At 41.8% G+C, this 23614-nt stretch overlaps 1 protein-coding gene across 34 annotated transcripts in view; it reads right to left on the bottom strand.

Annotated features, from left to right (window-relative positions):
* RIMS2 (regulating synaptic membrane exocytosis 2) overlaps window positions 1–23614 on the bottom strand; it is an 884385-nt gene that overhangs the window by 62430 nt on the left and 798341 nt on the right. For all 34 annotated transcript variants that reach the window (XM_030553644.1, XM_030553646.1, XM_030553647.1 and 31 more), the window contains one exon: window positions 20608–20849. In XM_030553644.1, the coding sequence (XP_030409504.1) occupies window positions 20608–20849 (242 nt within the window). The remainder of the gene's footprint in view (window positions 1–20607; window positions 20850–23614) is intronic.

The following is a 23614-nucleotide window of genomic DNA, read 5'->3' as shown; positions in this document are numbered from 1 at the left end:
CCACCTACAAGGCAGGTGATGACACTGAAGCCTTCTTAGAAAATTTTGAAAGGACCTGCCATGGATACAACATCTCTGAAAACCAGTACATCATAGAGCTGAGGCCACTGCTCAGTGGACCCTTAGCAGAGGTGGCGGCTGAAATGACTAAGGAGAACATGAACGATTATAAACTTTTTCAAACCAAGGCCAGATACAGAATGGGGATAACACCTGAGCATGCCCGTTGGCGGTTCAGAGACCTAAAATGGAAACCAGATGTGTCATTCCCCCGACATGCCTACCACATTGCAAAGAATTATCAGGAACAAAGGTTAACAACATGGACGAGCTGCACCTCCTGATATAAATGGAGCAGTTCTTAGATGGTGTTCCTGAGGAAATAGAAAGGTACATCCTAGATGGGAAACCCAAAACGGTAACCGAGGCAGGGGAAATTGGAGCCAAATGGATGGAAGTGGCAGAAAAGAAAAAAGCTACTGTCAAGGGGAGCGAATACCCCAGGGGGCACACCAACAATAAACCCTATAACCGAGGGCAGCCCAAGACCCCACCTACAACCCAAGGAAAGCCACAGACGCCCTATTCTCCCACCTCACCAGTCTCCAGTAACCCACCTCAGCCCAGTGACCAGTCAGCTGGAAGATGCTTTAAGTGTAATGAACTGGGACATATAAAGGCCAACTGCCCCAAGAACCCCAACCGAGTGCAGTTCATTACACCAACGATCCCCAGGCCCAGATGCCTCTCAAATACCCTTGGAGCGAAGGGAAATTTTGAGAGTGGGCGGAAAGAAGGTTACTGCATGGAGAGACACAGGGGCACAAGTGTAAGCTATCCACTAATCCTTCGTGGAATGGAAAAACTGCCTTATGAAAGGAGACTCAAAGAGCTTGGCTTGTTTAGCCTGGCCAAAAGAAGGCTGCGGGGGGATATGCTTGCTCTATATAAATATATCAGGGGGGTTAACGTTAGAGAGGGAGAGGAATTATTTAAGTTTAGTACTAATGTAGGCACGAGGACGAATGGGTATAAATTGGATATTAGGAAGTTTAGACTTGAAATTAGACGAAGGTTTCTAACCATTAGGGGAGTGAAGTTCTGGAACAGCCTTCCGAGGGAAGCAGTGGGGGCAAAAGACTTTTCTGGCTTTAAGACAAAGCTTGATAAGTATATGGAGGGGATGTTATGATAGGATCGTTAATTTGGTCAATTGATCTTGGATTACCACCAGATAGGTCTGCTCAATGGTCTGCGGGGAGATGTTGGATGGGATGGGAACTGAGTTACTGCAGAGAATTCCTTCTTGGGTGCTGGCTGGTGAGTCTTGCCCACATGCTCAGGGTTTAGCTGATCGCCATATTTGGGGTCGGGAAGGAATTTTCCTCCAGGGCGGATTGGCAGGGGCCCTGGAGGTTTTTCGCCTTCCCCTGCAGCGTGGGGCACGGGTTGCTTGCTAGTGGATTCTCTGCAGCTTGAGGTCTTCAAACCAATTTTGAGGATTTCAATAACTCGGTCCTGGGTTAGGCGTTGTTATAAAATTGGATGGGTGGGGTTCTGTGGCCTGCCTTGTGCAGGAGGTCAGACTAGATGATCATATTGGTCCCTTCTGGTCTATGAGTCTAACCCAAAGACCCAAGTGACAATTTACCCCTTCATGTCACAAGCTGTAGACTTGCCTATAGCTAAACTGCCTGTCCAGTACAAAGGCTGGTCAGGAATGTGGACTTTTGCAGTCTATGACAATTATCCCATCCCCATGCTTCTGGGGGAAGACTTGGCCAACCAGGTGAAGCGGGCCAAGAGAGTGGGAATGGTTACACGCAGCCAAACCAGGCAAGCTTCCAGACCCATTCCTGTTCCTGAACCGTCCACAGGGGTCCTGTCTGTGTTACCAGAGACCCAGACAGAGGTAGTGGACCCAGATCCCATGCCAAAACTGAAACAGCCGCAGTGCCTCCAGTCCCAGACTAGGAACTGGAAAAGCAGCCAGCACCAGAACCGTTGCCAGCACTGACGCCGGTGCTTGCAAACCCATCTTCAACCCCAACGCCGGAGGGCGCCAGTGAGCCTGAACTGGCAGAAGCAGCAGACAACCACACCCAAGAGGCTCAGCCAGAGCCTAAAATACCACCTGGTGCACCAGCGGAGAGCGGTTCACCAGCAACAAAAACAACCCCATCACCTACATCGCTTCCAGAGGGACCAGGCCCAAGTCCACAGTCTAAGGAAGAACTGGTGTCTCCAGCTTCAAGGGAACAGTTCCAGACTGAGCAGGAAGCAGATGACAGCCTTCAGAAAGCTTGGGCGGCGGCACAGAGCACCCCACCGCCTCTCAGCTCTTCTAATTGATCCCAGTTTGTTGTAGAACAAGGACTTTTATACAAGGAGACTCTTTCTGGTGGACACCAGGAAGACTGGCATCCGCAAAAACAGTTGGTGGTTCCAACTAAGTACCGGGAAAAGCTCTTAAGCTTAGCCCATGATCATCCCAGTGGCCATGCTGGGGTGAACAGAACCAAAGACTGGTTGGGGAAGTCCTTCCACTGGGAGGGGATGGGCAAGGACGTTGCCAAGTATGTCCGGTCTTGTGAGGTATGCCAAAGAGTGGGGAAGCTCCAAGACCAGGTCAAGGCCCCTCTCCAGCCACTCCCCATAATTGAGGTCCCATTTCAGCGAGTAGCTGTGGATATTCTGGGTCCTTTCCCAAAAAAGACCCCCAGAGGAAAGCAGTACATACTGACTTTCGTGGACTTTGCTACCCGATGGCCGGAAGCAGTAGCTCTAGGCAACACCAGCGCTAAAGCTGTGTGCCAGGCCCTAACAGACATTTTTGCCAGGGTGAGTTGGCCCTCAGACATTCTTACAGATTCAGGATCTAATTTCCTGGCAGAGACCATGAAAAAACTGTGAGAAACTCATGGGGTGAATCACTTGGTTGCCAGCGCTTACCACCATCAAAACAATGGCCTGGTCGAAAGGTTTAATGGAACTTTGGGGGCCATGATACGTAAATTCGTCAGTGAACACTCCAATGACTGGGACCTAGTGTTGCAGCAGTTGCTTTTTGCCTACAGGGCTGTACCACATCCCAGTTTAGGGTTTCACCATTTGAGCTTGTGTATGGCCACGAGGTTAAGGGGCCATTACAGTTGGTGAAGCAGCAATGGGAGGGGTTTACGCCTTCTCCAGGAACTAACATTCTAGACTTTGTAAGCAACCTACAAAGCACCCTCCGACACTCTTTAGCCCTTGCTAAAGAAAACCTAAAGGATGCTCAGGAAAAGCAAAAGGCCTGGTATGACAGACATACCAGAGAGCATTCCTTCAAGGTAGGAGACCAGGTTATGATCTTGAAGGCACAGCAGGCCCATAAGATGGAAGCATCATGGGAAGGGCCATTCACGGTCCAAGAGCACCTGGGAACTAACAACTACCTCATAGCATTTCCCAATTCCTCCCTAAAGCCCAGAGTGTACCATGTCAATTCTCTCAAGCCCTTTTATTCCAGAGACTTACAGGTTTGTCAGTTTACAGTCCAGGAAGGAGATGACACTGAGTGGCCTGAAGGTGTCTACTATGAAGGAAAAACTGATGGTGGCGTGGAAGAGGTGAACCTCTCCACCACCCTGGAACATCTGCAGTGGCAACACATCAAGAAGCTGTGCACTAGCTTCACCCCATTGTTCTCAGCCACCCCAGGACGGACTGAACGGGCATACCACTGCATTGACACAGGTAATGCTCACCCAATTAGAACCCCACCCTACCGAGTGTCTCCTCATGTCCAAGCTGCTATAGAACGGGAGATCCAAAACATGCTACAGATGGGTATAATCCGCTCATCTACCAGTGCATGGGCATCTCCAGTGGTTCTGGTACCCAAACCAGATGGGGAAATACGCTTTTGCGTGGACTACCGTAAGCTAAATGCGGTAACTCATCCAGACAACTATCCAATGCTTACTTCTTTTCTGCTGCTGGTGGCAGCGCTACCTTCAGAGCTGGGCACTCGCCCAGCAGCTGCCGGTCTCTGGCCAGGCACCAGCTCTGAAGGCAGGGCCGCTGCCAGCAGCAGCGCAGAAGTAAGGGTGGTATGGTATGGTATGTGCATATCTGTGTTATATGTATAGTACAGATCCCCCCAATTTTTTGTCTAGCTCACCTCAGCTCCCCACTGGAAAGAAGATGGCACAACTCCTACAACAACATATCTGAAAATATACAGGCAAAAATCCTGTCTTACTAGCCTTTGAACTTTGCTATTAAACAAGTATATGCTTTTATTATGGCACTCCCTCCATGCTGTTTAGTAAAAGCTGATTACTCTTTTTGGTAATATTATTTATTATAATAATACTTTCTACCTGATAAAGGATCCAGGTCACATTTCACAAGTAAAAATTTGAAATTTAGGCCCTAATCTCTTATCCATTGTTAAGCTGATATTTCTTATTCTCAACGTGTGGTTTATTTTGAAATTAACTCAGAATAAACTTTAGAAATACTTATAAAAGTGCAATATTATAAGCAAAAATAATTTACTAATCTTACCTACCTTTCTTTGAGAAAAAATAACTTTGTACAAATTCCTTTGAAGATTTCTTTATGAATGTAAAAGGTACACAGTTAAAAGATCATGGGTAAATCCTCAGCCTTATACTATTGTAGCTGTTACCAACAACAGTTTAGATTATAAAATCCAGTTTGTTTTTCCCTATCTAAACTCTGGGTTGGGTTTTTTTGTTTTTTTAATGTCCCTCATTTTGGACAATGACAGTCAATTGAAATCAGACTCACTTTCAGTTTCAAAGTTAGGATTGCTAACCTTGCAGGTGAGTAAGCAAACATTTGTTTAAAAACAACCATGTCAGCTGGAATTGGGGGGGGGGGGAGGAGAACAAAGAAACATTTCTGATGCGCATTTGGTAAAAGCTTGATTTTACAAAATCTAAAGTCTGATATAAATTTGAGATGAGAAATTTAAGATCTCAGACATGATTGTGGTCAGTACTTGGCTGATTCCCTTCAATTATTTCAATGATTGTGAAATGGGATCGAGATATACTATACATTTTATTCAGGACAGATATCATCATAACTAAAGATATCAGAGCAGCAACTACTATGCAGAGTCCAACCTCTCCAGTTTCCTGCATTTTGGCATTATTAGCACAGAAAGTTACAGTAGGATAAAATTCAGCTCAAACCTTCTGCTGAATGCTTCATTGTTCCTAGGTTCCTTCCTCTGGGTCCCTCATTCCACACTCTACAGACTCTTCATCTAACTAACCATTCCCACTTCCCTCATGCCCAAGTGCTGTAAAGAACATAAAATACATTTATAGTTTGACAAATTAAAATTGCAAAAGGCTTCAGTCTAGTCTTGCTAAGTTTACATGCTGGGTCTCCAAAAAAGCTCTGTAAAAGTAACTGACTGTAACTTAAGTGCTTCTTTCCTTTTTTTACAAACCAGAATTTTGTTGGTTTAATTTCACAAGTATCATTATGACTTTCATAATTTAACAAGAATATTTATAAAAAGTAACACCTGTTTTGAAATGTTACCAGGTCAGAACAGTAGTACTTTACACACATCTTTCACTGGTGTAAATGATTACACAGGGTAGATGGCATCAGAAAAACAGATCCTCTTTCACCATCTTCTACAGCTGCTGCCCCTTCTCAGCTGCATCTCAGCCACAACATGGCACACCTTCTACCTCTGACCTCCTTGGGTGTGTACCCAACCTATTTGCTACACTTGGGGGGTAATTCACTGTCACCAGCCCCACTTCTAGGTTGCCGGCCTCCATATTGTTCCTCTCTGGCTTATTGCCCCAAATTCCCAAAATAATCTGTTTTTACCCTTTGGAGAGATTCTAAGGTCACTTCCAGGGAAAGTGGGATGCATCAAACACACAGGGTGGGCTGTTTCTTGTAGCAGGGAGGTAGTATGGGACTCAGGGTTAAAGCCAGTTCTCATCTCATTCACCTTGTTTCTCCACTGTAAGATATCCTGTCTCATACCTTGGCCTGCAAACATTAGCAGACTTCAAAATTAGCAGACTTCAAAATTAGCTAGTTCCCAAGTGTCATCCAACCATTAGCTCAGTTCCTAAAGGTTAAAGGAGCTGCAAAACTTTGCAGTCTCTTTTTTGCATTGCTTTGTCACAAATCACATCAGGAAAGTGGATGTTCCTTGTATATTCAGTAACATTAAATTTCTGTTAAATCTATTAACAGTCATAAAATAACACACTGTGAATTTGCAGATTTGTACAAGTAGACAAAGTAACAAACTTTCTAAAAATAAACTGCAGTTATTCTTTAAGCACATATTGAAACCAGTAAGTATACAAAAAAGTATCCTCCTCTGTTTGTCTTTGTATTTTCTGTATTGTCATCAACTTCCCTTTGGCTATTTTATCTCCTTTTACACACGGGACAGTCTAGTATGGTTTCAGGTCTTATGTATATGTGCTCAAATGTCACTCATATTTACTGCACATACAGTGCTGTGTCCTATGATCAAGTGAAAAGAAGGTCAGTGCTTACTAGTTGTTTCCGTCAGGTTAGCTCCCAGATCTCTCAGAACTGCCTGAGTCCTAATGCTGCACTGGCAAGTTACTTTTGATGAGCTTGGTCAGCAGGGTTAAGGTTAGCAATTTATCATCTCCTAAGCATTGCAAGTTTGTGTTATTACTGCTTCCAGGAGACCACAGCATTGCTTATCTAGGCCTTTCTTACATTTCAGATAGATTAGTACCACACTCTCTTTGGAGTCCTTCCAGCCCAGAATATACACTAGCTACAACTGAACTGATTCAAACTGCCTATGACGGGATTTAACATTAACTAAATAACTTCTCACGCTTTACTTGTATTGATAAATATGCACTAGCTTCTAGTTAAATACTTTATTAATTTTTATATGTTTGTGAGTTTATTTAAGATATTACATTAACTCAATTCATCTTCTTTTAAAGAATTTACCATGCTTTACTGTGGTACCACATCCTGTCTGCTGCTGATTTATCTGTTAAGGAAGTTCATCATGACAATATGCAAAGCATATATGCCCCTGGCCTTCAAAATTTTCAGCTGTGGATATGGATGACTATTTGTAGTTTTTAAATTAAATTTTTAACTTTAACTAATTTTAAACAAGCTGTATCCTAAAATATGTATTTGTATTGGTTAGCTGAATTTTTGGACATGAGCAGGGGTTTCAGTGCTGGAAACTAAAGTCCTGAACAGACACTTTCTTGCACAAACATCTAATTAAAGTGAATGGGATTCTACTCAGGAGTAAGGACTCACACTAAAAGACCCTTTGGGAAAATCAAGCCCTGTATCAGTATGTTGACTATTGCTCTGTCTAGGAACTTACAGTATTTCATACACCATGCTAGGTAAGAGATTCAGAGAACTCCTTTCTTATTAAACTAAAATGGTTCTTTATTAAAGCAACTATTTAAACAACTGGTCAAACTGGAGTTTAACATTCCTACAGATTGACTGACTTCCTTGTCCCTCCTTCAAACACTTCCTCCATGCAACCCATGCTGCTCCCTCCAGGTCCCATGCAATATCTGAGCATTTATTAGATTGCAATGTAAGCTGCTTCTAATATTGACACAGAAATAAAGATGGTTTTATTTTTGTATTTTAGGGATAACATAGAAATCACTATAAAATATGCAATGCTAATAACAAGGCTTCAGTAGCCACAGTTGCTTATTCTGCATGTCCAAATACTGATTATGATATTATGTTCCATCTAATCACCAAAGGAAATACTTTGTGAAAAGGTGGCTGAAGCGTAGGACTGGGAGTCAAGAGTTTTGGGTACCATTTTCAGACTTGCTGTGTGAGCTTGAGTAAATCACTAAATCTCTCTGTCCATCTAGAATAGAATGACAACAATGACAATACTAGACGGCCACCATAATTTGAAAATGCATCTTACAATTCTTTGAAATTGATTTTAACTATAGTAAATGTATGCAGAGAACATATAAGGTGCATATTAAATATATGAATTGTTATACCATGCGCCATTTAAAAAATAAACATGCACATAGGATGTGTGCTGGTGGACATTGGTCAGGGGAGGTGTACTGGGTGGTGGTGGAGTGTTAGTTGAGGCATGCCAGATGAGACTGGTGGGGGTGGGGTGTGCTTGGTGATGATGATAGACATTGCTGGTTGGGGACTGGGAAGAATGCTAATTGCAGAGAGTGGAAGGATTAGTGTTGGGTGGGTGTGCTTAGAATTGGGTGTTGCTAGGATGTGTGCTTGTGAGCTGGATGTTAAGTAATAACCTAGACCCTTCTTTCTTCTTCCTCCATCCCAAACTATCCTAATCTCTTGGGGGAGGTACCATTTAAGGATGGCATTTGATTAACTGTGGGGCTGAGTGCTTTTGAGCAGTGTGGGCGATGAGGTCCAGGCAGCTGCCCTTGAGAAAATTCCACACCATCTTTAAACTCAGGATTTGAGTATGGTACAGGGACTAGGGGAGAAGTGAAGATCTGCAGTGGAGGGCAGCAGTAGCTGAAAGAGAGTTCTTCTCATTCTCTCATCCTAGGCCCTAGCAACCACTTCTAACCAGTAGGATAATTTAAAAAAATTAAAAACAGGGGTTTGTTGATTTTGTACTCATTACCTTCCCCTCTTGATCTACTCTGAGGTCACGACCCCAGTGATGAGGACTGTTGCTACTGAGGCAATAAATGGATCTCCTTTTCATGGTGGATCAGTATAGCATGTGCGCAATGCTGTATTCATAAAAACATACCTAGACTAGTACTGCTAATATTCTAATTTGAAAGACTGTACAGTCAGTCACAGGGCCACATTACTAACTTACTTCAGTGGGGATTCTGTCTGAGTAACAACTGAATACGATTAGTCCTGGCCTATTGGTCTTGGGATACCTGAGTTCAATTCCCTGCTCCATTACAGGTTTCCTGTGTGATCTTGGACCTCTCTGTGCTTCAGTTTCCCATCAGTAAAATGAGGATAACAGTACTTCTCTATCAAACAGGAGTGCTGTGAGGATTAATATTTAAAGATTGTGAGGTGCTCATTTACTACAGTGATGGCCCAGACAGCACATAAGTATCTAAAATAGATATATATGCTTCAGAATATGGCATGTAGTGTAAGAAATCTTTCTAAACTTGCAAGAAAGCAAAAGAGGATTGTCCTTCCAAGTATGAGACTCTTTAGTCCCATAAGGAACATGGTCTTTTTCCTGTTACAACATCTGTTTATTCATTTTTCAAGAAGGAAACTTACACCTTTTAGAGTCTCAAAAACACCATATTAGCACAAGGCAATATTACATTAAAATGCAAGCCTCTGGAGAATGCAAACATATACTACATGTTCTATATGCAGAATACTCTGTGTGGCAGCCTTGAAAAGAGCAGTGCTCTAAAGATTAACATATATAGCCTGTATCCATAATCTCAGGGCCATTCTATCACAGCAGAAGCATGAGGTGTGCTTCTAAACCCGCTAAGTGACAATCAAAGCAGCAGCAATTGGTGAGCAGCAATCAAAAGGGATTACAGCATCTGTGAGTGAACAGGGTATACAAGGGTTGAGAGAAGAAGTATGGCTAGCATTTGCTGAATAGAGGATATAGAGTGAGCTGGACTACATGAGTTCAACAAAAGAAAAGGCAGGTGAATAAATAGGTGAATGAGGTGTGGACTTTAAACATTAATTTTATTTTAAAGGGTTTTTTTTAGAGAAAGTAAACAATTATCAGTTTTCCTAAAAACAAGACCTACAAGTTATCTGAAATGGAGTTATAATTCTCCAATTCTCTATAATGTGCACAACTGTACTATCCCAGCACAGCTAACTGTGGTCCTCCTGAAGAGATCACAAGGTGGGAGAAGGAAGACCCTGTGAGAACACTACTATAATGGAGAAGCAGTGCACATGGAGGAACAATAGCAATAATTTTAAAAGGCAACACTGTCAAATTTGTCTTTAATAAGAAAATTTAAAAAGGGAGTATTAGGAATGAATAAAAATATTGTCTGTAGACAGGACTCGGTAATGAAAAGTAGGTAGAGTAATACTTGGAAAAAAACAAATACACACACACACACACACTCACAAAGCAGCAGGCCCAGACATTATGAATCCAGAGTTTTAAGATATTCACTAATGAACTTACTAAACCATTGGCAAATGTCTTTGAAAACTTACAGATAGTGAAGGTGATACTAGAGGACTGGGGAAAAATTAATGTTGGACCAATCTCTAAAAAGATACTAACTGATAAGTCTTACTTGAATCTCTAGTTAAACAATTACAAATATTCAGAGAAGTAATCTTCAAGGACAAAAGGACTGTTGGATTCTGAGTATGGCTGGTTGAAAATTATCCATCAATATTTTTGACATAAAATTGGGTTTTTCACTAAATGAAAATTTGCATGTAAAGGGATTGCTTTCTTTGAAACTATTTGATTATTTGTTTTCTTCATTTTTTGGCAGTTTTCAGACAAAAAAAATCTGGTTTTATGCTTTTGATTTTTTTTTTTGACAAAAAGTATAAATTTTTCAAAGGAAAGTTCTGTTTGCAAATCTGTTTGCAGGTTTAATTCTGAAGTTTGTTAGTGTATTGAGCTTGTTAAAATCTCCTATAATACTTTGCACTTATACTAAGTTCATTGAAACTTACTAAGAGATAAATTGTTGTAACCTTTTTTTCTTTGTATATGCAGAATTTGTCTTAAGCAAGAACTACATTCTGTTGAGGTTTGCCAAATGTGAATTGTATGGTTGGTACAGTTAGTGTAGATACCTCTATGGTGGTGGTCTCCAAACTTTTCAGAGTTGTGTCCCCACCTTACCCATGTCCACATCACCACTCCCTCCCCAAGATGGGGCTGGGAGTGGGTCCAGAGCTCTGGTGGGGGGAAACACAGACAGAGGTAAGGGGGCGGAAGCTGTGGCTGCAGCTAGGGACAGGTAAGGGGCCAGGAGCAGGGCTGGGGCCAGGAACAGAGCCACAGTTAGGGGCCAAGGCTGGTGATGGGGCCACAGTAGAACTGGAAGCTGAGCGAGGCTGGGTAGTGCTCCCTCACTGCCCAGACCCACACCGCACCCTCTCTGCCTCTCTAGTGGGGTGCGCCCGATAGTTTGGGGACCTCTGCTCTATGGTTTACTGACCTCTGGAATGTTGTACATAAAACCTAGATAAGAAAAGGTGTGGAAGGTCTATTGAATCTGTGGAATGTTCTACCAATCACAAACAAGGGGAGTGTAAATATGAGCAAAACTGACTCATAATTTGGAACTGAGTGAAGATGTAACCACTAAAAGACTGTTTTCCAAATTGATAACGTATTGACTTTTCTGTATTATGCTGATTTTACTTTTGCTAAATAAATCCACTGAGCCTGGTTATCTGACATCTTGACTCACTTACTATCAAACCCCAATAGCTGATAAGTTTATTGCCAGTATGTAAAGCATGTATATCACCATAGTATCTGTGTGCTTTTACAATGCTTCAACTAAATCATCAAAAATCCAAATAGGAGCAACAAAACACCATGGTCCTGATTTTAAGGGGTGCTTCAATGAGAGTTGTGTGCCCTACCATCCTGGAAAATTAGGTTCCATGTTGCCTGAGGCCAACATCCCACATCTTTTAATCTAACTAGTCAAGTAGGAACTAGATTTACTTTAGTCAAACAGAAGATATTGGGCTCAATATTGGGCTAATTTGATGAAAAATAGTGGCCTGTGATATACAGGAGCGCAGACTAAATGATCTAATGGTGCTTTCTGCCTTTAGAATCTATGAACCCAAGAGGTCATTGTTTGATCAGTGGGAAGGCCTATGGAAAAAGATGACAGCTCTTTCTAAATATGGCCAAGGTTCATGCTTAATTGTATTTATGGATGATGCACGTTTTAGAGGGCCAGGCCTAATAACAAAAATGTCCTGTTTCTAGCAGCTAGGTGGGCACTGCATTCTCACCTACCCACAACTTCTGAGTAGACAACATGTGTCCAGCCAAGTAGTTACAAAGTGTGAATGATCAACGAAAGAGCCTCATATGACTGAAAATAACATAATCTAGGAGTAGATAGGATTCTTGTAAAGCCCAAGATTGTGGACCACATGGAGAAAGGCTAAGCAGATACTTGCAACTGATGGAGAAGCTATAGATTTTGCCAGGCCCTCAAAGCAATTTTCCCTGACCATCAGCAACACCTCCAACTTTCCCATGCCAAGCTATAGCCAGCTGGTTTTGTTTCAACTTCTAACTTCTGCCAGAAATTGAGAAAGCCTAGAAATAACAGTGCCTAAGTAATAATAGAAGAAACATAATTGGGTGTTATCAGCATACAGATGACGCTGCAACCCATATTTTCTCAGTCTCCTTCGATGGATGTTGTAGAGGTGATAGGACTGATCTGTGCAGGACCTCACAGATTAAAATCCTTGTGTGGAGGAACCAGCAGTTACCCATCATCACTTTCAAGGAACAATCTGAAAGAAATGTGCAGAATCATTCTGTAACAATCTGTCCATACCAGGTAGGTCATAAATATCAGCAATGACCAGTAGCGATGAGGGTAGTTAGAAAACCAGTCAGAGAGCCCTTATTGGCAATTGAGTACTCTTAGCACCTATCTGAAGGCATTCAGCTTCTGTAGGAGCAAGCACCAAGAGAATAACAAAACTGTAAACAAACAGCATTCGATGATAAAGGACAAACTCGTCAAAAGACTATACACAAAAGATGATGATAAAAGGTACCGTGTCAAGTTGGGTGAAGAAGAGATATCCATTGGGATAAGTTTTTGGCCTTGTTTTATTTTAAGTATTTATTAATGATATTGCAAAAGAGGTAACTAGCACATTGAACACTCAGAACATACGAACTTGGGAGGTACTGCAAGTACAAATGAGGACATAAAAATAAGGGGACCTACAGAGATGAGGTATAAAGACAGAAGATAACAGAACTACTCGTGAGATGCAAACATTCATCCTGGGGAAAGTAATCTAACAGAGGTTCAGTGGGAGGCTGATATTTGGAAGGCAGTAAAGCAGAAGATAGAAAATTGGATATGAGCTTGCAATATGATACGTTGGCAAAAATTCATTCAGAGTTTGGCCTGTATACACAGAGGCATTGTGTCAAGGACTTGTTAGGAATAGTTCTTTTATATAGTAGTCAGTCCTTTAATAAAGCTAATATTAAAATTATATAAAACACAGGTTAAGGAAAGTGTCTGTACATTTGGGAATAGTGCTTATCTTATTCAAAATACAAAGGTTGGTTTAAAAGTAATACAATATATACAGACAGTTCTAGGCCAATTCAACATCAGAAAAACATCAACAATAAGCTTATAGCTAGTTACTAAGGGCATAGGAAGGGACTGATTTAGAATGAAAGGCTCAATGAAGAACTCAGACTGTACAGCAAAGCTAAATAATGACCACAATATTTGAAGGGTATAAGTACCAAGGGGAAGAGGAATTGTTTAGGTGCAGCACAGTTTCATATGACCTATCGGGAAAACCTATGGTGCCTTATTAGATTATTATTCCCTCCCCATTATTTCTTCCTCCTCCTTCCTCACACCTCCCATCCTCCATCTGTACAATCAGTCGAGGAAAGGAGAAGGCAATAGGAATAGTCCTGCACAAACCCAAATCCAATCTTCTAGATTTACCATCCCAGGGGTGGGAAAGTTTTTGTTATCATCATGACCAACGCTAGGGTTGCCAACTTTCTAATCACACAAAACCAAACACTATTGCCCAGCCCCTACCCCGCCCCTTCTCCAAGGCTCTGCTCATTCCCTGCCCCTTCTCCAAGGCCCCACTCCACCCCCCCCATCATTCACTCTTCCCAACCTCACTCACTTTCATTAGTCTGGGACAAGGGCTTGGGATGAGGGCATGGGTATGGGCTCTGGACTGGGGATGCAGGCTCTGGGGTGGAACCGGGGATGAGAGGTTTGGGGTGCAGGAAGGAGCTCCGGGCTGGGGCAGGGAATTGGGGTGCAGGGGGTGAGGGCTCTGGCTTGGGTTAGGGCCAGAAATGAGGGGTTTGGGCTGTAGGAGGGGGCTGTGGGCTGGGTTAGGGGTTGGGGTGCAGGGGGAGTGAGGGTTCAGAAATGAGGGGTTTGGGCTGTGGGCTGGGTTAGGGGTTGGGGTGCAGGGGGAGTGAGGGTTCTGGATGGGGGTGGGGCAGGGGATAAGGGTTTTGGGGTGCAGAAGGTGATTCCGGGTTGGGGCAGGGTGCAAAAGGGAGAGCGGGGTCCCAGCGGCGCTTACTGCAGCTCTGAGGAAGCAACCACCAGGACCCTGGGGCCTCTAGGCACATGGAGGCTCTGCATGGTTCGTGCTGTCTTTGTGCCCGCAGGTCCCACCTGCCACAGATCCCATTGGTTGCAGTTCGAGGCCAATGGGAGTTGTGGAACTGGCACTGGGGCGGGGGCAGTGCGTGGAGCCTCCCTGTTCCTGGCCACACCAGTGCATAGGGGCCACAGACCTGACAGCTAATTCCAGGATCCATGCGGAGCTAGGGGAGGCAGGGAGCATGCTTTAACCCCGGCCCTTTGCTGCGCTGCTGACTAGACTTTTAACGGCCCAGTCAGTGGTGCCAACTGAAGCAGCCAGGTCTCCTTTCGACTGGGCATTCTGGTTGAAAACTGGACACCTGTCAACCCTAACCAATGTCCCTTCTGTTGAATGGGAGGGCCTGAAAATGGGGCATAAGTGAATTAGGCCTTTTGTCATAAACAGATAGTTAAGGGTTAATGTCTCCCTGACCTGTAAAGGGTTAACAAACAGGGACCCCAAACACCTGACCAGAGGACCAATCAGAAGACAAGATACTTTCAAATCTCATGGGAGGGAAGCCTTTGTTTGTGGGTTTGGGGTTTGGCTTTGTTCTCTCTGGGTCCTGGACGGGACTAGAGGTGCAACCAGGTTTCTGCCAATCTCCCTGCTACAGTCTCTTATCTATTCAGAATTGTGAGTAAGAAAAGGCGGTCATAGTCTTTTAAGTTGTTTTTTTTTTCTCATTTACGTATGTGTACTTGCTGGAAGTAGCTTAAATTTTGTTTCTGCTGGAGAAAGTTTCTTTCTATTGTTTATAAGTTGAAAGACCCTGTAACTCTTTACCATCTAAAGTGCAGAGATAGAAAGAAAAAGTAAAAAGTTTTTCTTATTAAAAGTTTTGCTTTTAAGACCTGTTTAATTTTTTTTCTCCTAGTTAAGGTTCAAGGGAATTGGTGGGGAGAAGGGAAGGATAAATTTTCTCTTTGTGTTATATTCGCGCAGCTTGTATTGCCTCTGGGTGAGGGGGAAGGTAACACTCCTCTCGCTGTGGTGATTCAAAAAGTTGAATCAGGTGATCTCCTAGTGTTCCCAGGGCGGGAAGGAGATGGGAGGAAGAAGGGAGGGGGGAGGGAATGGCTTATTTCCCTTTGTTGTGAAACTCAAGGAATCTGGGTCTTGGGGTCCCCTGGGAAGGTTTTGGGGGGACCAGAGGGTATCAGGCCCTAAAAATTCCTGATTGGTGGCAGCCTATCAGATCTAAGCTGGTAATTAAGCTTAGGGGAATTCATGCTAGTATCCATATTTTGGACGCTAAGGTCCAGAATTGGGAATTATACGACTGGGCATTCTGGTTGAAAACTGGACACCTGTCAACCCTAACCAATGCCCCTTCTGTTGAATGGGAGGGCCTGAAAATGGTGCATAAATGAATTAGGCCTTTTCACTATGTGGAAAATTTAGTTGTCTGTTATGGGCATTTCCCACCAAAAAATGCCAATGAAAAAGTAAGATTAGATATTTCCTGAAAAACTCATAAACCTTGTCCACATGGGGAATTGGCCCTGTTATCAGCTAATGGAGGAGCTACATTAATGCAAATGACTTATGTAGACACTCACCATAGCTTGACACCAGTGTGAATTCCACTAATGTACATTTCAGTTTGCTTTGTCTGCACTTTGAGATGGCATCGAGCACCAATGTAGCCATGCCAATCAGTGGTTAGAATCTGGGCTAAATCCAGCTTCAGACTTTGGGAAGTGGTACTCCACAGGAGGGAATTAATTTCATTATTATTAAGCACTCAGATACTATGGGGATGGATGTGGTATAAAGACATAGATGACATCACATATTGATTAGATAGAAACAATTCATTTATTCAAAATAGATAAATTGGAAACCAAGAAAAAACTGAATTGTCCTATTGTAAACTTACTGCAACATTGCTATTACAAAATCATTGTAAATCTACTACAGGATCACTACGCTTTGCAATGTCCTCTGATGTATTTAGTTCAATTCACATCTGGCACTTTGGTTGACAATCCCAGCAAAAAGGTCAAGGATCAAAGTAGCCTATTGACAGATATGTCCTTTCATGACTGAAGGTGGATTTTTAGAATATATCTGAAGTAGGGGAGTATGAAGAAGCATAGTCCCTGTGTTGTATTTGTTCTGTGGAGATAGGATCTTGGTTTCCAGTGCTGTCAAACTATCAAGATAGCACCTTTCAGAGTACTGAAAAGTCACCTGAAAACTAAAAATAACAAAATGTTTAAAATCAAATTCAGTACTCTCTGATTGCTTTACCTTCATGGCCATACATCCTAGACCTGATCTACTTTAATGTTGCCCCCTGCCATCTCCACTCAACCTACGATGTAGTCTTGCCAACCTCAGACATCTCTGTGCCTTCTTCCATGCTTGGAATGCCCTTCTCCAACCTATTCATGAAACCACCTGTCTTGCCATATTCAAATCCTTCCTGAGTACTCACATCTGCCATAAAGCCTATTAGCATGCACGCGCGAGTGCACACACACACAAACCCCAGAACCATAAAGATTATGATGTGTACATGCTTTATCGAGTAGCAATATGATATTGTTATTGTCTCCTTGCCCCCTTTTCTCCCCTCTTGTGGAACTGTTCACTCACTTGTTATGTCTTGGTGAATTAATCTTTTCAGGGCAGAGACTGTTTTCATGTGTATCTAACACAATTTTGGGACTTAAAAAAACACTATAACAAAAATATTTGAATACATTAAACAAATGTTAAAGATCAGAATACAGAGTACATTAATTTATTCATCCCTAGAGTCGAAATTTCCCAATTCCACATCTCCTAACAACAAAGAATGCATTCAGTTTGTCTGTAACATGAAGTTAAATACAAATGAGAATAGAAATTAGCTCTTTTATGGAATTATATTATGAATTTACAGGCTGTTTGACTCATAGCCACAAAAACAGTCATGAGATGTACTCAGCTTTTTAAACAAAGCCACATTCTGTCACAGTTTTTAGTCATTAAATATAAACAAAAGACAACTACAACATATAACTTGGAGGCATCAGAAGACAATTTAATAGTGACACTAACCTACCGCTATGTAACGACTTAAATTTGCCAACATGTTTCGGACAGTAAAAGTTAAGTACTTGTAAATGTGATGGTAATTTCAACAAATGCTGTGTTGTTATTTCATAATTGTTGTTTCAGCCTTGACATACCAATTTAAGAGACACTTAGCTGATGACTTAAGCATGATACCCATTGAACTATGTTGGTATTGCTGGAAATTAATTTCCTACTCCCTTTATTTCAGGCAGTTTCTATATCATGATAATGCTTTGCTATTTTAATTGTATCCATTACTTCCTAGTTATACTAAAATCTACTTACAAGTACTTTACAGCATATTTGGTGTTTTGTCATTAGGTCTTTTAGCTATTGTACAACTACACTAAATGCCATGGCCCCAGTATCAAAGAGCTTATAGTCTAAAGACTGGAAAATGGATAAAATAGACGGAACTTACAAGTACCTGTAAATAAATTAAATTTGAAAAGCTTAACACTCTGTTCTTAACTTAGGCCCTCACTCCATAAGGTTACAGAGTTAAAGTAATTATTGTTCATCTATTGAAACCTGTTATTTGGAATTAATCAAATAAACGTACATCCTAGCAGTCCTACTTCTTATCCAGTAAAGATCTATCATCGTCAGTGCCCACACAGAAATAGGTATAGCAGAAGACACATGGGAAAATATAGACAGATAGGAAAAGTCTGCCTGTCTGCCATTACTGTGAAAGTGAAATGAATTTGTTTATATTTGTGAATTATTTAAAATACCACCTGCTTCTCAGTCCAGGAAAATCAATGTCAGTTAGGCTACTACTTCAATGAGGCAACTCTGAAAATTCTACCCCTAGTTTTTGTTTATAACTACAGGATACAAAATAGCGACAAACTGATTTTAAAAAGTAGTGATGGAGATTCGGCATATTAAAAATATTATGTCACATAAATATCTCAACATGATATTTAGTCTGATCCTGTCTTACTGTGGATCCGGGCTATGGCAATCTTCTGACTCTTCTAAGAGAACAATGTATTATGAACTGAACGTCCATCCTGAAATCATTTGATGCCTCTCCTAGTAAGGGAGACTATCCCTAATCATATAGCACCTTATTTTCAGCTCTGAAATCCACACACATCTGCACATTTACATTACAAGAACATTATTGCATGTGCAAATCCTTGATTTGCTTGTACACCATGTCTAGGTGCACATGCATCTAGCCATGGGCAAACTGCACACCCAGTTAGAGGTTTCCCAGAATTGTGCAAGGAAGAGCTTCCATAAGGTGGCACCAAGCCCTATGTAACCCCATCCCTTCCCACTCAGGCATGTGAGCTTGGGGAAGAGAGAAGCAGCAGAAAGCTCTGCAGTTTCTGCAGCCAGAAACTGAACTGGCAAGAGCTGAGACAACTAACTGCAGCAGGGACCTTAGGATGCTGATGATGTCACCAGTGTCTGACTGTTTTTACAGCTTTCACTCTGAATATTTTTTCCCTCTGGTGACTGGGCTGTTTGGTACAACAGCCTCCCAACCCAGTGGGTATGGCTACATTTGGAATTTCAAAGCGCTGCCGTGGCAGCGCTGCGGGAGCGCTGCCGCGGCAGCGCTTTGAAGTGTGAGTGTAGTCAGAGCGGCAGCGCTGGGAGAGAGCTCTCCCAGCGCTGCATGTAAACCACATCCCTTACGGGTGTAGCGTGCAGCGCTGGGAGCCGCGCTCCCAGCGCTGCTGCCCTGATTACACTGACGCTTTACAGCGCTGTATCTTGCAGCGCTCAGGGGGGTGTTTTTTCACACCCCAGTTGCAGCGCTGTAAAGTGTGAGTGTAGCCAAGGACACAGTCTCTTCATTAAACCTCACTCCATGCTCCTCTTCTCCCCCTTATTCTGTTTTTTCCTAACCCCTCCCTTCATTGTCCCCTCTCAATTCATTTGTTCTCTCTTTCTCAATTCAGCTAATCCCCTCCTAACAAAACACCACCCAAAAAAGTTGACAAAACAACAACAAATTGTGACACCTGGAAATCATTCCATTGTTCACTCTGTATGTATGTTATATTCCTTCTCTCCTTCCCTTTGTCTGTAATTTCTGTTTAGATTATGAACTCTTCAGGGCAGGGACTGTCTCTAATTCCATGTCAAAACAGTGCTTAGTACAATGGGGGCCTGATCTCAGTTGGGAATCCTAGGTGCTACCATAATACAAATAATAAATAATAATTTCTCCAGGCATGTATGAACAGAAGAGAGTGAGCTGTTTTTTACTGTATTTAGTATAAACCACATACCAACATAACACACTACTTTTGTATGAATATTAATGAGCATACAATATACACTGCATACCACACACAGACACACGTTTAAATATAAAATATCCAATTTCCTTTGTAAGAAACATTAGTTTTACTCAACTTCCTTAATTGCTAATGACAGCTTTTCAGAGTGAATCATACATGAGTGATTTTTTTCCCCCAGATGTAAGGCATGAAATAAACAAAGTACCTAACACTGATTCTGGATGTCCTGGTATTAAGTCAGAAAATAACTCTATCTCTGTTTATGTAGAACATTTCAGTATTGAATTTTTACTAGTAAATGTAAAAAGCAATGAGGAAGATTTCTACCAATGACAAACATGTTTGCAAATTGAAAAGAAGGGAAGTATTGAGCAATAAAATGGTTATACTAATCTAATAAAATATAAGATACCATCTTGGTAATTAAAACTATTTCACATCAAATAAATTTTGAGTGTTCAAAAGTGAGAAAACGAGTACTGAAATATACAAAGAATGTTTATAACAAATGACAAACAATTCTGCAACTGCATTTCAGTGATCCTTCACAAATCATTAATAACAACTCCCAAAACATAAGCATAACAGCTCACATTGGTTCCTGAGAAGGAAGGGATTATTGCATTAGGTGTGCTCTAGTAAGCATAAAAACACAAGCCACAGCCCAATCTGTAGGAGGATCTTTGCTAAAGAAACAAACCAGTATGGTAAATGTTCAGCCAGGTAAAAAGTTCCCACTCTCCTCTTTTCCCCTAGAATATTGTTAATTAGGAAACTTCAGCATTACATTCAAATGACTAAATTGTAATATATACATATTATATATATTTAAATCACAAAGTATTGAAGAAAAAAATCTGATTCCTACCAGTTTGGCTGAGTTGAGAAGTGCTGCGGCTTTTTCGTGACAGACCCACAATCGCTACCATCTTTGCGCCGATGCTGGAGCGTCGTTTTTTGCCACTAGCGCCCACAGTGCCCACTGCTGTGTCAGACTGGCTGCCATCATTCTTCTCGAGCGTGTACATGTCCCCGCCGATGCTGGTGCTCTTAGTCATGTTCTTTCCTGAGGCGCCCATCTGTTTGCTTTGCATTTTGGATGTAAAGACACTGTCAGCCGATGGATGGACAAACAATGTAGACAACAGAAGAGTGAAAAGGGGAAGACAGAAAAGGACAGGTTTCAGATGAAAAGTTTTGGGAGATTGTAGGGGCAAAGCAGCTAATTCACACAGGTGGGGTTTTGCTTTTGTTAGAGGTAGAGAGGAACAACTTTAATTGTCAAATTTCTGCTAGCACTTCATTGGTTTTCTCTCTAACCACAGACTTCACTTGTTAAACTTTTTTTTTAATTAAAAGGTTTTCCTTCTATTTATGAAAGTTCTTAAAAGTACATTATCTACATATAGCATAATGATAAATACACTTGTATACCATTTGTAAATGTAGGGAAAACATCATGTATTTTCATATTTAATATACAATTTATTAGTTCAGTATTTCCTTTCCATGTTTAACTCTTGACCAGTCAAATTACACAAATCTGTTCCTCCGGTCTGCCACTAGGCAGATTCTGCAAATCAGTTAAGCAAAGATTGCCTAAGCCAGCAAAAGAGGCAAAGCAAATAAAGCATCAAAAGTGTCATCTGTAATGTCGTTTTTCTGAACTAAAAATCTAGTGCTGCAGAATCTTGAGTAGATGAGTAGTTTTTTGCACTGGATTCTTTTTCCTGAGTAGGCTTTTTCTTGATTCTAAAACTTATTTGCACTATATTGACATTTATTTATATTATCTTATAATTGCAAGTGATCAGCCTCTCAGATCAGTGATTCCCAAACCATTTCACAGTGCAGACCCCTTGGTAAGAAAGATTTGCTCCTAGTCACTTCCCAATAATCATGAACAAGTTATTCGCCAACCTCCGAGTCCTGATCCCTCGCCTTCCTTTCAGGAACTATGGTGCACAATTACATGAAAAAGCAATATGAGAGCAGGATTAGAGAGACTAAATAAAAATAAGCTTGCTTCTACATGGTGGGCAGGGCTAATTGCTTATTTTCCTCCCCTGCATTTTGTATGTGTGCTGTGCCATATATTTATTAGTACCACCTTCCTATTTTTGTCTGCATCTATCACTATACTGCTTAGGTGACACTGCAATTTGATTCTCTCCTTATGTATGTTTGCTGCCACTACAACATAGCTGTCATCCACAAATTTATTACTTACACTAAAGAAACATCCTACACAGAAAGACACAAAGTGGCTGCACAGCAGGGTGCAGATGGGTACTTCTTTTTGCTGGAGTCACAGGTGGGTGTTTATTTTTGTTTGTTTAGTTTACTTGGTCAAAAAATCCTCTGGAAACCCTAATCATCTGTGACTGGGGGTCAACTAACATGTAGTATCACAACTTGAAAATTGGTAAATGACAAGGCAGTGTGACAGATGCAGCTCCATGCTCACCTATAAGTGTTCCATGAATCATGATGTGAGCGCAACATAGATCAGTGTTATACCATTTGCTGAAAAAGGACTGTCTGAGATGTATGATGTGGATGGTTTGGGAAAAAGTTAAAGTTCTCCCTTCAGAAAGAAAGAAATCTATGGAACACTTTACAGTACTGCACTTTTGTGTTAACTTTGAGCCTGCTGCTACAAGGTCTCCATGTTGATTTCCATGGGAACTCCGTGCACAGGATTTGGCCCTTTATTAGTTCGATTTGGTATGGCACCTACTCTTGGTAACTCTGCTTTAGACACAAGGCTGGATAGTAAAACTAGAACAAAGCGGAATATTTTAGTGAGGCAAGGAAAACAATTAACACAGTTTTGCTTACAAATAGTGATGCCACAAAGATTAACAAAGGCTTTTTGTTTGTTTGTTTTGAACACAGAACTGAGATAGGGAGTGAGTGACTTCCACCAGCAGAGGGCTCCAGTGTGGCTTTTAGCCACAGTCCTAAGTAGTCAATCCTCCTGGAGCTCCCGCTATTCAAGCAGAGTTGATCCACTTCAGGAGGATCCAGCATGTGCTCCCTGTAGAGCCAGTCAGCTCTGTTGGTTAGTGCAGAGGAGGACTGGGGCCATAACCTTGCCTCTTACTGCCTTTGGGGTTAACACTGGGGCTGCAAATGTCCTCACCCCTACATGGGGTAATGCTGTGACTCTCTCACTTCTGACCCTGCACAGGCCCATAGTTATTTTGTTCCACATCCATTTGAAAAAGCAGTGATGGCATCATTGCTTCTTGCAGTTCCCACAGTAGATGTTACACTGTTATAAACATATTCACTGAATCTATGTGTGCCCTCCAGAGCACACACATTCTTCCATTATTATACACTCACACAAATATAGTTTCCACTGTACTGAGTGACTGAGTCTGTTCCCCCCTCCCTGGAGAAGGAAAAAAACCAGCATGAACAAAGCAATTGGTACGTCAGTTCACATTACTGGAAGTCTGCTATTATGTTTGGGTACCTATTTTACAAGCTAATCTGCAGTAGTGGCCTAACTAGGCATCCCTGGGCACTATCTATAAATAGTAAAGTGCAAACATCTGGAAAAATACTGCATACTTGAATATGTTTAATTGTGAGAAAAAAAGACGGTTACTCACCTTTGTAACTGTTGTTCTTCGAGATGTGTTGCTCATATCCATTCCAATTAGGTGTGCGCGCACCGCGTGCATGTTCGTCGGAAGACTTTTACCCTAGCAACACTTGGTGGGTCGGCTGGGCGCCCCTGGCATGGCACTGCTATGGCACTGATTATATACCCCTGCCGACCCATTCGCTCCTCAGTTCCTTCTTGCCGGCTACTCTGACAGTGGGGAAGGAGGGTGGGTTTTGGAATGGATATGAGCAACACA

This window comes from Gopherus evgoodei, chromosome 2 (assembly GCF_007399415.2).
Source record: "Gopherus evgoodei ecotype Sinaloan lineage chromosome 2, rGopEvg1_v1.p, whole genome shotgun sequence".
NCBI lineage: Eukaryota > Metazoa > Chordata > Testudines > Testudinidae > Gopherus > Gopherus evgoodei.
The sequence above is the reverse complement of the archived record's forward strand: the minus strand, read 5'-3'. Positions and strand labels throughout refer to the sequence as shown.